The sequence below is a fragment of the Monodelphis domestica genome, chromosome 2 (genome assembly GCF_027887165.1).
Source record: "Monodelphis domestica isolate mMonDom1 chromosome 2, mMonDom1.pri, whole genome shotgun sequence".
Classification (NCBI taxonomy): domain Eukaryota; kingdom Metazoa; phylum Chordata; class Mammalia; order Didelphimorphia; family Didelphidae; genus Monodelphis; species Monodelphis domestica.
The window spans coordinates 198,524,542-198,541,784 of record NC_077228.1 but is presented as its reverse complement, the minus strand read 5'-3'; the positions used below and the strand labels follow the sequence as shown (position 1 = coordinate 198,541,784).

Below are 17,243 nucleotides of genomic sequence, written 5' to 3'. Positions count from 1 at the left end.
TGGGAGCAATCTGCTGGAGAAGAGAGGGGGGGTGCGATCTAGAGTACATACAAGAGAGATTGGAGTGCAGGAAATAGTAGGGATGATGTTAAGGAATTGTGCTAGAAGAGGAGGAAAAGAGAATTCAAAGAAATGGCCTTGATCTTCTCAATATAAAATGAGGCAGGGTCCTCAGATGGGAGGGGTTGAGGGGAGAAGGTTGCTGTGGGAGACTTGGAAGCAAAAAAAAATTTTGAAACCGTTTCTGTAGTGAGTGGTGCAGGGAATCCATTTGAGGGAGGCAAACAGATTGTCTTGGTGCAATGAGAGCCCAGTTGAGATTAGATAATAGATATTTGCAGTGAGTTCTGGCAGCACAGTCACGTGACTTCTTCGGCTCCATGCAGGGGCATGTGAGTAGTAATAGAGGAGGTGGATGGTGGAAATAATCCAGGATGTATTTTGATAAACTGGAGTAGCAATAGAAGAAGGTGACGAGGGATTCAAGAACAGAGGATAGTATACAGGAAAACTGGTTCACTGAGTGGTCTTGATTAGAAGGGAAGAGAGCATAGCTAGAGCCTGGGAAAGTGCAGAGGAGTGAAGGATTAAAGCCCAAATTGTCTATGATTTAGGAAGTAAAGAATAGAGCAGGGGGCAGCTGGGTAGCTCAGTGGATGGAAAGCCAGGACTAGAGATGGGAGATCCTGAGTTCAAATCTGGTCTCAGAGACTTCCTAGTTGTGTGACCCTGGGCAAGTCACTTGACCCCCATTGCCTAGCCCTTACCACTCTTCCACCTTGGAACCAATATACAGTATTGATTCCAAGATGGAAGGTAAGGGTTTAAAAAAAAAGTAGAGCAATGGGCCTGGAATAGGGGAAGATCCATCTTCCCGAGTTCAAATATGGCCTCAAACACTAGCTTTGTGACCCTGGCCAAGTCATTTAACCCTGTTTGTCTGAGTTTCTTCATCTGCCAAATGAACTAGAGAAGTAAATGGCAAACCACTCCAGTATTTCTGCCAAGAAAACCTCAAAAGGTTTTTGAGAGACTTGGACATGACTGAAATGATTGAGTAACACAAGAGTCCATGAATATGTAATGCAGTAAAGATAGGTTGGAGTTATCTCATGAAGGTTATATTTCATCCTGGAGTCCAAAGGGAGCCACTGGGAGCTTCTTGCACAGGCCAGTAGCATGATCAGATCACCTGTGCTTTCAAACTGTCATTCTGCATAATTTGTTGTTGTTCAGTTATTTCAATCCTGCCCAACTCTCTGTCTGTGACCCCATTTGGGGTTTTCTTGGCAAAGATGCTAGAGTGGTTTGCCACTTCCATCTCTGGTTCATTTGACAGATGAGGAAACTGAGGAAGAGTCAGACACTTGTCTGTTGACATCTCTCTCTCTTATTGGGTTTCTTGCTGTGTCTCAGGCTTCAGAGCCAAGCTAGTTTATAAGCAGAAAGGTAAAATTTGGGGCATATTCCTTTATCTATAGGAAAGCTAGGTGGTGCAGTGATTCTCTATGCTGGACTTGGAATCAGGGAGACTGATCTTTTTGAGATCAAATCCAGCCACAGATACTTACTAACTGTGACCTTGGGCAAGTCACTTAACCCTGTTTGCCTCAGTTTCCTCATCTATCAAATGAGTCAGAGAAGAAAATGGCAAACCTCTCCAGTGTCTTTGCCAGGAAAACCCCAAACAGGCTCATAGAGTCCAGCATGAGTGAAAAAACAACCAAACAACGTCTGTACTCAGAATACCATCTCACTCCAATGTAACTGTCATCCCTACCTTGTTTTCTCTGCAGTCTGACTGGTTTTTCAGTGATGATGAAGAAAAGGGAGAGAGAGTAAGTCATTCTGAGGGCTTTTGGGGAAAGGGTTGTCATTGGCTCTGGGGTTAGGAGGATGATATCATAGAAGACACCCAAACATATGGGAGGTGGAGAGGGGAAGGGAATTGTCCTAAGGGTCCCCAAAGTTCAGTGCCAGGCACTTCATGGATAGGGATGAAGGGGGAAGGAAATTGAAAAGGAGCCTTGTTTTTGTCCTCAGGAGCTCCTTCTGATGAGATAGACAGACAGACAGACACTCAGTCCCTGTCCCCAGGGAGCTCCCAGGACAATGAGAGAAACTGTCCCTGTCCCCAGTCAGTTAGTGGGACCAGTTGCCCTCCCTAATGGGAAGATAATCTCAGCCCAGGCTAATGGTTCTCTGTTTGCAGACTCCAGTTGATGAAAAGGAATCCCAATCAGTGCCCAATATAGAGTACCTCCTGCCCAACATTGGCAGAACAGTGCCCCCAGGAGAGGCAGGTTCCGGTGAGTGAGCCTTGGGGTATGGTTGGGGTATCTCCTCTAGCCCCAGCCCATCACAGCTCCTTTCCTGGGCTCCCTGCTTCCCCTCCTGCCCCATGGGCAGTGCCCTCCTCCCACTCTTGCATGCAGCTAAAGCTGAGGGAGGAGTTGGGTGAAGAGAGCATCCCGTCCCCCCCAAGGAGGAACCAGCTTGGCCCAGTGTCCCCCCTCCCCCAACACCAGGGGTTGGGTTCTTTCCTTAGTTTCTTTTCTGAGCCTTTAATTTCCTTGAATTCTGGCTTGTGCGCGCGTTCCTTGGCCCCTGGGCACTGTTTCTCTTTTTAAATATTTCTTCTGTTCTCTCCTTACACCCATCTCTGCTTTCTCTGTCTTTCGGACCTCTCTGCTCTTCACCCATTCTCTCCCCTTTCCTCCTCTCCCTTCCTCCTTTTCTCTCTCTCTCTCTTCCTGCTCCTCTGTTCTTCCTCTCTTTTTTCCTCCAGCGGACCTGTTGGAGATTTAAAGGGTACAGTGTGTGGTTTCTCAGCTATCTTGGATACTAACCCTCATGGGTGATTATAAGAAGATCGGGGCAGGGAGATGCCAAATGGAATGGATAGAGATGTTTGGGGTCATCATGGTAGTAGGGGCAGGAAGGTCCCATACATAGACCCAGAGCTAAATCAGAGACTCTCATGGGAGGATGTAGGGGTACAATAGGGTCCGCTATCTGAGGGGAATACGTATATTCCAAGACCTACTGTGATTGGCAGAAACCTCGGATATTAGTAAACACCTGCTAACCCTCAGATTTAAAAATATATAGTATATATTTTGTATTTATTATATATTTATTATATAAACTATATATTTGATATATTATGAATATAATAAATATAGGTATGCTTTTTCTTCTTGCTCCTGCCCATTGGATCAGCTCTCCCATCCTTTCCATCAAAAAAACCCTAAAAAAGGGGCAGCTGGGCAGCACAGTGGATGGAGAGTTAGACTTAGAGTTGGAAAGTCCTGGGTTCAAATGTGACCTCAGATACTTCCTAGCTGTATGACCCTGGGCAAGTCACTTCACCCCCATTGCCTAGCCCTTAATACTCTTCTGCCTTGGAACCAATACACAGTATTGTATTGATTCCAAGAGGGAAAAAAAAAAGTCCAAGTAGAAGCCTACTGTATTCCTGCCCCTGGCCTAAGCTTTGCCTACTAGCATAGATACTCAAATACACACACAGAGTGCATGCTCCCATCCCACACTGACTTGAAAGAGTCTGAAAGACGAGCCAAGTCAGAGACATATTGGGACACTGAAGCCGGAGGTCACAGGACACTGACTAGCCCCAATTTCCCCTTGAGGAGGGGCATAAAGAGACGATTGAAAGAAGGTCCCATCCGAGGTCGATTTATATGCTTGGAAAAGGTAGATTTGAGGAGGGGGGTGAAGGGAAGGCCCCTGTTTCTTCTAATCACCCACAGCTAACACTTTACTGTGCTTGTCACTGTGTGGTCAGCTCATCATCGCTCTTCTCACTGTCCAGAGGTGGGTGGAGAGGGAGGGCTGGTGGCAGGGAGAAAAGGCCTAACTTGCTTGCCAGGCCGTGTGGATTAACTGGGGCTCCCACCCTCATCCGAACCCGGAGACCAGTTACTGCCTCAACTCGAGTCTCAGGGGAAAGAAAAAGTGGCCATGACAATCATCTTCTCTATCCCCATCCCCATTTCACAGACCAGCAGAATGAGGTTCCCAGAGGCCATGCTGAGTACAAGGTCACATAGCCATGTTTTACTTACCTCCCCTCTTACCCTGCCCCTCACTTCCACTTGAAACAAAGAAATCAAGCCCTGGAGGAGCAAACTGATGCCAGCGAGAAGCTGGGAATCAGGGCTTCCACAGAGGGCTCCCCTCAACCTTACCTCCTAAGCCTCAGTCCATTTATTCTGTCCCCCCTTTGACTAAAGGGTTCTGTATGGCCCCATTCTCCCAGGTCCCATGTAGGGGGGGTTGGGGGAAGAAGAGACAATTTCTTCCTTCCCCTTCCTTCCTCTCCTCCTCTTCCTCCTCCCCCTCTGGTCTCCATGTATCTAGGACATCTGTGATCTGCTATGTTCACCATTGTGGTTTGTGTGGTTTTGGTCTGACTTGTTTGCCTTTCTGTTCCATTCTTCTATTAAGCCAAGGGTGGGAGGAGGGGAAGAAGAGCCCCCACTAGTAGTCTCCCTTGACTGTGGGGTAAATGAAATAACTGAGGTCATGTCATGCCTCAGGGCCCAAAGCTCGATGTCAGTTCCAATTTTGAAAGGAAGCAGCGCTTGACATCTCTTCCTTAAATGGGCACTTCCCTGGTTTCTGAAACCTCAGAAGAGAGGGATTTTATTCCCAAAGTGTGCTCGCTTCCCTCCCTCACCCTCTCTGCCTCTTCCCTACCCAACTTCCATTTTTATTTTTGTCTTTGTCTACAGATTCTATCAACTGTGGTTCCACTAAGTCCAAGGTAAGGAAGGGGTGATCCTTAGGGAGCTGGGGGTGCAATGAATGTCTCCTGTTTGGGAAGGGATTTTCCCAAGTGCCTCCTACAGTTTAAGGGATTGAGGTTCAACTGAGGGATTCACTCCTGGAGTGGAGGGGTACAGGAGAAACCCAGGAAGGAGTGAGTTAGGTGGAATGGGGAGTCTTTAGAAGAGTCAGCTTGCTTCTGATTTTCAGTAGGAATCCAGGTGAGCCAGTAGGTCCACAATGTCAGATAATCCTCAGACATGCTCTGTGATTTTTTTTGTGTTTGTTATGTGATTTTTGAAAACCTCATAGAATCGATCACCCAACATGCAAATACATTCTGATTCCCAGACGACATGCGCCATCTAGTGGGTTTAAGGGAGTTTCTCTCAAATTGAGTGATGGAAGAAACCATTAGATGACTAAAATATTTATTGGGAATACACAAATCACCATATTTTAACTGAGCACTTACTCTATGCGGAGCATCCCAGAAGAGATGACTATGGACCATCCCCTGGCCTCAGGGAGTTTATAGCCCAGTTGCAGAAGTAAGACATGAAGCCAAGAAAGGGAAGTAACAGATTCAAACAACCATTTAAACATTTGAAAGATTTCAACATCTGAAAACAACCAAAAGGATGTTGTGATTCCCCAGACAATAACTCACTTGGATATTTAACAGGAATTCTATAGCCTGAGGATTTAAAAAATTCCTCTTTTATGAAAATCTGAAAATGTTTAATTCTTCCAGATCTGATATAGAAGAAAAATTAGACTTGTTTTGTGTGTCCCAAGAGTCAAAGGTTTGGGTCTCAACAGTTGATTTAACAATTGAGTTTAAGTCCATAAAGTTGCAAATGAGAATGACTTGTCTTGATGTAGGGAGTTTCCACACTAGGAAGATAAGGTAGGAGGAACCCTTAGAACCTGTAAGTCTTAGGACCTCATCCTCCAAAGAAGCTAAAATGAATCAAAGAATCTCTAAACTGGAAGGAACCTTGGAGTCCAACGTGTACCTGAAGCATGAGTGCACTCTAGAAGGCCCTCCACAAGGAGTCATCCAGCTTCTGCTTTGGCACATAGATAGTGTTACTTCCCAAGATGGTCCAGTTCATTATCAGATATCATCTTCACATTAATCATTGTGAACCAGGCATTTGGAATACAATGAGAACAGATCTTCTCTGAAGCCAAGGAGCTTTGGCTTTTCTGGTGGTCTCCAACCCCACCCCTGTCTTCTACCCCAGAACACCAACCTGGCCCCAATTTGGAATTTGGCTATCTGGGGGGATCCGAATCAAGTTCATTTGACCTTTTTCTGTTCTTCAATACAACACACCTTTTGGTGTCTACTTAGTGTGTAGAACATTGTGAGCTAGCCAATGACATGTGTAAAGCTTAGATGGGACAAAGTCTTTGCCCTCAAGGAGCTTAGAATCTTATAGGGTGACAGGCTGCTGAGGCAGATGATCACAGAATATTACATTACGAATGCATTAAAGAGTTCTAGAATCCAACCCTCTGTGAAGTCTGAGGAAGAAAATTGTTTCCAACCTGAGGGATGTGGAATAAATTTCTTAGAGGAAAGGAAATGGCATTTAAACTAAGCTAGAAAGGATGGATAGGAATCCAGTGATCAGAAGAGGGAGCAAGGAACATAAAAGCACTCGTGTGAAGTTTTAGACATATTAAATTTAAGGCAGTGGAATAGTCATGTGGAGCTGTTCATTTTTAGGCACTCAGAGATATAGGTCTGGAGCTCAGAAAGAGACCAGGGTTGGAGATAGAGACTGGGGAGTCATTTGAATAAAAGAGGTCCATGAAGGGGATTACCAAGAAAGAGAGACTGACAAGAACTGGTCCTTGGGAGAAAACCCACATAAAAGGGAGAAGAAGAATGATAAAAAGACAAAAAAGGAATAGAGCTGAATAGAACAGAAGATAGTAACACTGAAGCCCAGGGAAGAGAGAGTATGGGAGAGGTAGGAGAGTTGAACAGTATCAAAAACTTTGGAGAAATGAAGAAGAATGAGATCTAGAAAAAGGCCACCAGTTTTTGGCATTTAAGAAGTTATAGACAACCTTCAAGAGAGAAATTTCAAGAGCATAATGTTGATGGAAGCCCAGGTGGAAAGGGTCTGAGAATGAAAGTGGGAAGCTAGGTGACTCAGTGCATAGAGAGCCAGGCCTGGAATTGAGAGGTCCTGGATTCAAATCTGACCTCAGGTACTTCCTAGATGTGTGACCCTAGACAAGTCACTTAACCATGTTTGCCTAGCCTTTGCCATTCTGTCTCAGAGCTATTCCTAAGATAGAAAGTCGAGGTTTAAAAAAAACTAAAAAAAAAAAGCAAAGTCATAACAGAGGTATCTTGTTATATAGTCAGGAAGACTTAAGTTCCAATTCTTCTTCGGAATTTTTTTAGCTACGTAGTCCTAGATTTTCTGGGCCTCAGTTTATTCATTACAAATGAATATGTAAAATTAGATCCTTGGTGCTGTGGAAAGAGCTCTGGATTTGGAGTAGGAGTACTTAGGTCAGAATCCCAGCTCTGCCACTTACTAAGTATGAAATTTTGAACTTAACTTCTCTAGTCCTCAGTTTCTTCATCTATAAAATGAAGGGGCTGGACTCAATAACTTTTGAAGTCCCATCCTTCTCTGAATCTCTGATTCTTGATTCTTGACCAAAAGAACAAAATAACTCAAATCCACAAATATCTCCTCCCCAAATACAGAGAATTGTGCTGGGTACTGTGTTGTGTTTTATAAAAATTACCTCATTTGGCCCTCAACAAGCTTGGGAGGGAGTTGCTATTATTAGCCTCATTGTACAGTTGGGGAAGTAGAGGCAAACATCAGCTAAGTGACTTTGCCCAGGGTCTGAGGCTACATTTGAACTCAGGTCCTGACAGCACTCAATGCACAGAGAACTTGGAGAAGAGAGAGCTATACAGAAGAGAGAGGGAAAGATGTGGCCATTTTTGCTTTGGGGCAAAAATCTCTCTAGAGGTCACTCATTTCACCAGATACCTCTTAGGAAGTTCTTCCAGAGAGCTAAAATTTTCCTCTTTGCATCTGCCTTCCAATTCATTCTTCATCAAAAGACTCAGGGAGAAAGCCTTTAATACAAACATATATGTGAAAAAATGCAACAATGACAACAATTTTACAAAAACCACCCAGGAATGAAAAAACGATCCAAATAGAATACAAAATATCTTTCAAGAATGAAGAGCTGGTTTTATTCTAACAGAGGAACATTGAAGTTTCCAGTAAAAGAGAGATGCCTACAGTCTCCACTATTATAGCACCCCAGGGCTGGAAGGGACCTCAGAGGTCAACTAGTCCAACTGCTACCTGAAGTAGGACTGCCCTCTCACCATCTTCATAGATGGTCAGTGGATAGAGAGCCAAGTTTGGAGTGGGGAAGCCCTAGGTTCAAATGCAGCCTCAGACACTTCCTAGCTGAGTGACCCTGGGCAAGTCACTTAACTCCCATTCATTGCCTACCCCTTGCCACTCTAGGCTTAAAATTGATACTAAAACAGAAGGTAAGGGTTGGGAAGAAAAATGCTCATCTGGCCTGTCTGCTTCCAATGTCAGGGACCTTACTACCTCCAGAGGCAAGTTGCTCCATTTGTGGACTGCTCCATGTGTTTATATTTCCTACATCTACTGGTGAATTCATCGATGTGAGGGAACTCTTGGTGTGGAAATTCCTTTCGCTAATGTAGTTTGGCAACTCCCTTGACTGATTTCATTAGCATCCCTTTTTTCTTTATATCGAGCCCCAAATCTCCAGCTCCCACCTTGTCCTCCTTCTGCTCCTGGGGCCATGGAGAACAAGCCCATCCCTCTCCCACACAGGATCAGAGAGAATTAATTAAGCATTTGGCCATCAGTTAAGTGTCCACAAGGATAGTTGCTGCCCCCCACCCGCAGCCCCAAACCTCACCCTCCTAATTAACCCTCCTTTCTCTCCCCAAGGGCTCGTGGGTCCCAAAGAAAGAGCCGTACACGCGGGAGATGCTGGCGATCTCCTTCATCTCGGCCGTCAATCGAAAACGCAAGAAGAGGAGCGAAGCCAGGGGACTGGGAAGCAGCACAGACGATGATTCGGAGCAGGAAGCCCACAAGCTGGGGGCCGGGGTCCAAGACGGCCCCGGAGGGCAGCCGCCGGCCCCCAGGGACGCGGGGGCGCCGAGCCGCCACAGCCCCCCGAGGAGTTCCAAAGAGGGGACTGGGGAGCGGCCTGCCGCCGACACCCGCTCCATCGTCTCCGGCTACTCGACCCTGTCCACCATGGACCGCAGCGTGTGCTCGGGCACCGAGGGCCGAGGCGGGGGCGGCGGGGGCGGCGGTGACGAGGCGGACGACGAGCGCAGCGAGCTGAGCCACGTGGAGACCGACACGGAGGGCGGCGGCGGGCCGCGCCCGGGGGCCGAGGGCCGGCTGCCCCGGAGGCCCTCCTTCAGCACCCATCACCTGATGCACTGCGACACCCTGGCCCGCCGGCGCCTCTCGCGGAGCCGGGCCGATGGAGACGACGCGGGCGCCGGGGGCCGGCCCTCGCACTCCCCCGGCGACCTCGCCGGCTCCGCCTCGTCCAGCAGCCAGGAGTCGCTGCGGCCGCCGCCGGCAGCGGGGGGGAAGGCGGCCCTCACCGCCCGCCCCTCGCTGACGGAGCAGCTCCGACTGCGGCTCCGGGGCTCGGCCGACGACATGTTCGGGGTGAAGCTTCGGAGGCCGTTGTCCCCCGAAACCCGGAGGCGCCGTAGCAGCTGGAGGAGGCACACGGTGGTGGTGCAGAGCCCGCTGACCGACCTCAACTTCAATGAGTGGAAAGAGCTGGGGGAAGGCGGCGGCTCCTTGACCCCGGGGGAGGGGACCCCGGCCCGGCCCCACAGTGACAATAAGGACTCGGGCCTCAGCAGTCTGGAGTCCACGAAGGCTCGGGCCTCCTCCGCCTCGGCCTCCACCTCCCTGCAGCCCCAGGCTGGAGAACCGGCCAGCTCGCGCAGCCAGGCGCCCCGGCGCACAGCCACGGCGCGACTCCACCAGTGTCTGTGACCCCGGCGCCCACTCCTGCGCCATGGAGCCACGTTTTTGTTCCCCTGATTCCTCAACTCTAGGGCCTGGGGCAGCCGTTTCTCTCTGTTCTTGTGATTCCCAAACTTAAGATCTTGGGGTGTAGGGGCATCGTCTGTTTCTCCCCTCCACAGTCACCTTTCTTTTCCTGCTTGGCCAAATGGGGGTGGGAAAGGCAAGGGAGGGCTCTTGCGTTTGTGTTTGTGTGCTGGAATTGGTCAGAGAGAAGAAAATGGGAAGTTGGGGGCCGAAGTGAGGCAATGTGATGAGGACAGGGATGGAAAGAGAGAGGGAGGAGAGAGAGCAATTCAGGGAGAAGAGAGAAGCAGATAAGCCCTGGACAAAGAAGGGAGGGGAATATATGAAAGATGGATAAGTGGGATAAAATAGAGACAGTTCGAGGCGTTCTGTCTGTCCGCTTCTGTGTACCCCCTTGGAGCCTTACACTCATGAGCCTAAACATCCCCCTTTTAACTCTGCTGGGGAAGGGCGCCCCCTGGCTTTATTAAAGGAAAGCTGAGCGATGCCAGTTGCTTATTTCGCCCCTTAACCTGACCCCCAGGACTAGTCGTGGAATCCCGATTCCTGAGAATTAGGGATGGGAGTAAACTTTCGCATCTCCTAAAGGAAGCTATTGTGTGTAGGGGCTGGGGAGAGCAAGTTATTACTCTAAGTGGATGTATGCCGTGTGTGTCTGTATTTGTGTGCACTGTAGTCCCAGCCAACACATTTCTGTAGCAGTTTACACCCAGTCCCCTGCTGTCTATAAACGTCCCTGCTATGTCGACCTTCACCTGCTTCTTCCTGACCCCATGCCAGCTTTGCAAACTGGGCCATCATTCCCACTTTGTCCCCTGCTGCTTGTCCAAGTGAGGTCGGAGGGAGAGAAGGGGGCTCACAACCCCGAGGCAGAGACAAACACTGGGACTTCCCCTAACTAAGCGTTTGCCAAATGTCTCTCTCACTCGAATCACCACCCCACGAAGGGCTTTGACCATGGGGAGCTGCAGTAGCAAGATCCCCAGACAGTTAGTTAGTTTTGGGGGGGTGCAGGGGGCAGCATCTTTAGGTGCCTCCTTCTACTTCCTTCTACTTCTGTTTTATTCTTCCAACCCGGTCTGCTCATGTTTTGGGGACTTGAGCATCTGGGACACCTTTTCCCTCAGGGGACAGGGATCATCACTACCAACACTCACCTCCACATCCACATCCTACTGGCTAAGAAGTCAGGTTGTTCCCTTCAAGGTGGGTGGGTAGGGCTGCCACCTCTCTTCCCTATATTGTAAATAGACTGAAAATCAGCAGATGACTCCAACCCACTCCAAAATCCAGTCATTCCAGGGAAGCCTTGATGGGATTTCACTTTCCACGGCTGTCAGTTCTGTTTTATGCAAAGATTTGCTGTAAAGTGGATTTCTCCCCCCTCTTTTTTTTTTTTGTAAATATTGTCTTTAAATGTGTAACATATTATAAAGAATTTATAAGGATTTTTAAAGATGTTTCACTCATTTAAAAAGTGCTGTAACAGTGTTGGATAAATTCCACTTTCTCCCCCAACTCTCCCCCTCCCAACTCCGCATGTCTCTTCTTTCCATGTGTCATTGGGACACCTTTCTTTAGGCAACAACTAAAAATTTCTGCTTCTGAAAAATCTTGTCTTAAAAGTGCAGTCTATATATTGGAAATAAATGGCCTTCTTCAAAGAGTATGGTGCCTCACTTGTCTTGGTGGGATCAAAGAGTTAGATCTTAGAGAGCATCTTATCCAGCTGTTCTTGACCTTTTTTGTGGCATGGATCCTCTTTGTCAGTCTGGTGATGCCAAAGACCACCTTCTCAGAAAAAAATTTTTAAACCCTTGCCTTCCATCTTAGAATCAGTACTAAGTATCTGTTCCTAGGCAGAAGAGTGGTAAAGGCTAAGCAATTTGAGTGAAATGACTTGTCCAGGGTCACACAGCTACTAAGAGTCAAAGGCCAAATTTGAACTCAAGAAGATAAATCTCTCTGATTCCAAGCCCAGTGCTCTGTAGCAGTCCACCCTAACTATGGGCAAGGGAAACAGTATGTACAGAGGGGCTTAGAAGAGAGCATGCTCAGTCTTGCGCATGGCTAGGAAAGCCTCTGACCCTTGACCCCAGCTTCCCCCAGGTTAGGCTGGAAAACAGGTTTCTTTGTGCTCACCTGGCTAAGAGAAACCACACCTATACCTTGTCATTGACCAATGATAATCATCCCTATGTATTGTGTATATTTGCATATCAAAAAGATTAAATACTGGGCCACAGCAAGTTCCACCTCTCTCTTTCACTTGGATCTCAGCTCTCACTGATGCCTGTCCTAGCTGGAGCTTGGCCTCTGGCCAAGCTCCATCTTTGATTCCTTTCCTTATCTACCTCTCCCACCTGGGACCTGGCCTTTGGCCAGGCACTTTCTTTTCTCTATCATGTCTCCGAACTGTGTGGTATTAAATTTGGATCTTTGGACGGGTATAAGCCTTCTGAGTAGTCCACTGATTGGAGTTTTTGCTGTGGTTCCTTGATAATTAATAAGGCCTGGATTTCTGACTCATTCCTGCCACCTCATATCTCTAACTTGGCTCCGCCATCCCCCTCGCAGCATCCAGAACTTCTATCCTTCCTCTATCTTCCTATTTTGAGGCTTCTCGCGGGTTGGAGGAAGCTTCAGCTCTATTCACTACACTACCCAGCTGCTTCCTTCTAATGAAGGTGGATGAACTAGCCCACTGATGGCAAATCTTTTAGTGGAGCAGGTGATGTGAGAAATGCCCACCCCATGTCCCTCTGGCTTTCTAGTAACAACTCTATGCTGGATCAACAGTACATGTGCCCACTGAGAGGGCTCTGAATACACCTTCTGGCACATGTGCCATAGGTTCTCCACTACAGAACTAGCCTTTCTAAAAGAACAAGGGATCCTGAGGACCAAAGAAAAAATAATAAAGTCCCAGGAATAGCAGAGCTCCTCACTCCAGGCCACCAGTCCTGCTTTTGCCTTGGTCTCTTAAAGCCATCATAAAGGGAAGCAGCCCCTGTGAAGATGCTATCTGGCAACTTCCTCTGCAGGTGCTGCAGTTCCTGCCTCCTCAGCAGCCACAACTACTGAAGACTCTGAAATAAAAGTCCTCGCCACCAAGGTCCTTTATGTTGTCAAATGGTTCAACATCATAAACATGATTTTAACAGTGGAAATGACATTGAAGAATATGATTGCTATTTGCTCTGTTGGTGCACCCTAAGGAAGCAGAGCTTTCCCTTCTGACTTACAAGCTGAACACATGGAAATATGCTGCCTTCTATGCTAGAAGGTTAGCTTCTTGAGATCAGAGACTGTCTTGTTTTTCTATTTGTATCCCCAGTGCTTAGTCCCATACTTTTCCCTGGTAAGAACAACTTAAAAGTCCATGGTACCTGATTATTTGTCAGAAATAGAAATGGAGATCAGTTGTAAAGAGAGACTTCCCCATGAAGAAAACTAGGGGTTCTTTTTTCTTTGTTAATACTGAAAAATAGGGAAATGAAGGGCAGCTAGGTAGCACAGTGGATAGAGCACCAGGCCTGGAGTTTGGGGGACCTGTTTTAAATCTGGCCATAGACACTTCCCTAGTTGTGTGGCCCTAGGCAAGTCATTGAACCTCTGATTGCCTAACTCTTACCAAGTCTTAGAACTGATACTGACAATATGTAAGGGTCTAAAGTAGAAAAATAGGAAAACTAGGCTAGAGTGGCCAAGAGGATAACAGTCAGGATGTTCTGCCTATGCATCAACGAGTAGGGTAAAAGGTAGACACATATTTTGATATGGGAAAATGGGGAAAATCCTAGCCAAACCCAGACCCCACTACTAAATATGATCTGCATTCTATGCCAAAGTTATGTGTAGCTAGACTTGTTAGGAGTAAACACCTCTACTCCACAAAACTTGTCCATTTCTATAACTTAGCTTTTAATTTTATTGATTTCTCATTTTTTTAAACCCTCACCTTCCATCTTAGAATCAATACTGTGTATCAGTTCCAAGGCAGAAGAGTGATAAAGGCTAGGCAATGGGGTTTAAATGAATTGCTCAGGGTCACACAGCTAGGAAGTGTCTGAGGTAAGATTTGAACCCAGGACCTCCCATCTCTAGGTTCTCAATCTACCGAGCGACCCAGCCACTTCCTCTCAATGTCTTTTTTTATTTGAAAAAATTTTTAAATTTAATTAATTTAGAATATTTTTCCATGGTTACAAGATTTATGTTCTTTCCCTCCTCTCCTCCCACCCCCTCCCATAGCCAACAAGTAATTCTACTTGGTTTTACATGTGTCATTGATCAAGACCTATTTCCATATTATTGATATTCTCATTACCAATTCTCCTAATGTCTTAAGAGTAAAAGTTCCTCTGGAAAAACTCCAACCCTTAAGGAAAGCGAGTTTTCCTCACCTTGGTCAGTATGGAGGAGTTGTAAAATTACCCAATAGGGGTCAGGAAGGTGATGGGGTGGCAGTCATCCATCCAGCTCCAGATTCCAGGGGAAACTAGTGGAGCTTCGATCAAGACAGGTGGAATACCCAGGAAGGGCAGTTAGAGCCAGCTGTGACAGCTCATTGTTCCTGAATGATAGATAAATCTGATGACAAGGATGGGAGAGAACCATCCTGACAAGCTTCAAGTGAGCCTTATCCCATTAGGCAACATGGAAACAAGCCAAAGGGCTGTGTAATACCTATTATGAATTCTGGTTCTCATTACACTGGAAACTGGGGAGTGCCTTAAGCTGCCAAGGAGAGAAAAGAGATGATAGCTGAATTTATGAAAGTGTGCAGAGAAAACCTTTCCCTCCACTCCTTTTCAGAGCTGTGTGTATGGGGGGGAGGAAAAATTGTGGGTTATTGCATATATTGTCAGATTTTTAAAATACATAGATTTGTTTTGCTCATCTTTATCTTCTTGCTCTTTTTAATTTTTTGACCCTTACCTTCCTTCTTAGAATCAATATTGGGTATTAATGCCAATGCAGAAGAACAATAAGGGCTAGGTAATGAAGGTTAAGTAATTTGGCCAGGGTGGCATAGCCAGGAAGTGTCTGAAATCAAATTTGAACCCAGGACCTCTTTTCTCTAGGTCTGGCTCTCAATCCACTGAGCCACCTAGCTGCCCCTAATAGCTTATATTTCCATAATAACAGTGTATGTACAAGATGCCAAGATTTATAAACCTTTGCCTTCTTAGTATCAATTCTAAGACAGAAGAGTGACAAGGGCTAGGTGATGGGGATTAAGTGACTTGCCCAGGGTCATGCAGCTAGGAAGTATCTGAGGTCAGATTTGAACTCATGATCTCTTTCTCTAGGCCTGGCCCTCAATACACTGAGCCACCTAATTGCTCCCTGGCTCTTTTGAGTTTTAAAAAATCTTTTGTCATATACTGATTTGTTTTGCTCATTTCCCCCTTGTTTTTTTATTGTTTAAAAATGTTATAGGGGATTGCCCTCTGGGAGGAGAAGGGGGAAGATAAAAAATAAAATGTAGGTGATATAAAAACAAAAAGATATCAATAAAAAGTTGGGCTTAAAAAAAAAAGAACCTGTCTGAGCAAGCAAAAGGAAGTTGTGGCTGTTGGGGTGGAGGAGTTTGCTAGGAAGATAAGTCTCTTCTCTATGGTGGAACCTAGAGTGGAGTCAAGGGGATATAGGAAGGATTTTGCAACTCTGCTTAGAGAATGGGGGGGGTGGTCTTATAACAAAGTGATGGTGGTCAGCAGTGATGCTAGCAAGGAGGCATTGAGTCAAGAGGATCAAGGAGCCAGCAGAGAACCTTACCACAGGGGTTCATAAAACCAGTTAGGAAGATACATAGGAGTGCATGTAGGTGTTTGAACACAAACTGGACACTATAGGGGCACCCAGTTGGACTTTGGGTTAACTTCCCAGCTAACAGGGAATGAAGTAGGGGGATGGGAAGGAGGCACAGGACCTACCAGCCTCCTAAAAATGGATGGCCTACAGGATGGCTGAGTAGATTCAGATGATTTTGGTGGAAATGAAGGAGGAAGAAATAGTGCTCTGGAGATGATCAGGGTCTGGCTGGTTAGGAACTGATGAGCCAGAAATCCCAAAGAAGTAGCAATTTGTGGGATGGAGAGCAGTGGACAGGGTCTTTCTTTAAGGACAAGGTGTATATTAAAGGGTAATGAAAGCAGCCATGGATTTCGAATCAGTGGATCAAGCCCTGGCTCCATTATTTCCTCCCTAGTTGGAAGGTGTTCTCTTGGGAACAGGGTCAACCTGGTAGATGGGGTTTTTTAAACCCTTACCTTCGGTCTTAGAATCAATATTGTGTCTTGATTCCAAGGCAGAAGAGTGGAAAGGGATAAGTAATGGGGGTTAAATGACTTGCTCAGGGTCACCCAGCTAGGAAGTGTCTGAATCCAGATTTGAACCCAGGATCTCCCATCTCTAGGCCTGGCTTTCAATCCACCAAGCCTCAGCTTATGAAAGGAAATCCTTTATTCCCTTTCTCTATTTTGAGTTAACACTTTGGTTAACAATAACTTAAGTACCCCTACTTAGTATCTCCCTAGATTGTGAAGACAGGATTAATTCTCCTTTGTCTACTTTTGAATTGAATCAACAAAAAATTAAATACTTTACTTAGTACTACTAGGTGAGAAGCTAGCAAGGTACTTAGAGAATTCACACCCTTAGAAATTCAATCAGCCAGGAATATGTGAATCTTTTTGATGAGAACTTAACCTTCAGAAGATAAGAAATCAATGTGGAAACTGTGATTGGCCCCTGTGAAGAGGGAGGGGACAAGAAGTCATCATAAAAAACAAGCCCGGAACTTCTTTAGGGCAGATTGTCTTCTGGAAATAGTCTTAGAAAGTCTTCAAGGGAGCTCACCGGGAGACTGCAGTTTGGATCATGGACTGGGAGCTTGGCTTCTACTTGGACTCTGACTCTTGGATTACTTCACTGGGTGAGTAAAAGGCTGACCCCTTTCCTAGCTTCTGAAGAGACTAGCTTCCATCTTGGAGGAAGCCTTTCGGTTACTCACTACCAGTTTACCTGGTTGAGAGCTAATTAATCTCTGCTTGGATTAAGCAGACACAGAGCAAAACATTTAGGTTGATAGGATAGATAACCTCTCTAACCTCTTCATAATCTCTACTGTTTCCTCTCCATTTTGTAAATATTTGTAAATAAATTTCTGACTCAAGATATAATATTGGCATCCACATAATTTCATAAAGTTATTGTCCAGCCATTAATTTTAACCCTTACAGCTGCCTATAGTAAATGGATTTACAAAGTCTTCGACTCAAAAAGGGGCTATTAAACCCAGGATGTAAAAGC

The 17,243-nt window shown here is 46.1% G+C and overlaps 1 protein-coding gene across 7 annotated transcripts in view; it reads left to right on the top strand.

Annotated features, from left to right (window-relative positions):
* ARHGAP23 (Rho GTPase activating protein 23) overlaps positions 1–11,590 on the top strand; it is a 131,119-nt gene extending 119,529 nt beyond the window's left edge. For all 7 annotated transcript variants that reach the window (XM_056816820.1, XM_056816819.1, XM_056816818.1 and 4 more), the window contains 4 exons: positions 1,797–1,838; positions 2,213–2,309; positions 4,758–4,789; positions 8,784–11,590. In XM_056816820.1, coding sequence (XP_056672798.1) covers positions 1,797–1,838; positions 2,213–2,309; positions 4,758–4,789; positions 8,784–9,866 — 1,254 coding nt within the window. In that variant the 3' untranslated portion in view covers positions 9,867–11,590. The remainder of the gene's footprint in view (positions 1–1,796; positions 1,839–2,212; positions 2,310–4,757; positions 4,790–8,783) is intronic.
* The last annotated feature ends 5,653 nt before the right edge of the window (positions 11,591–17,243 follow it).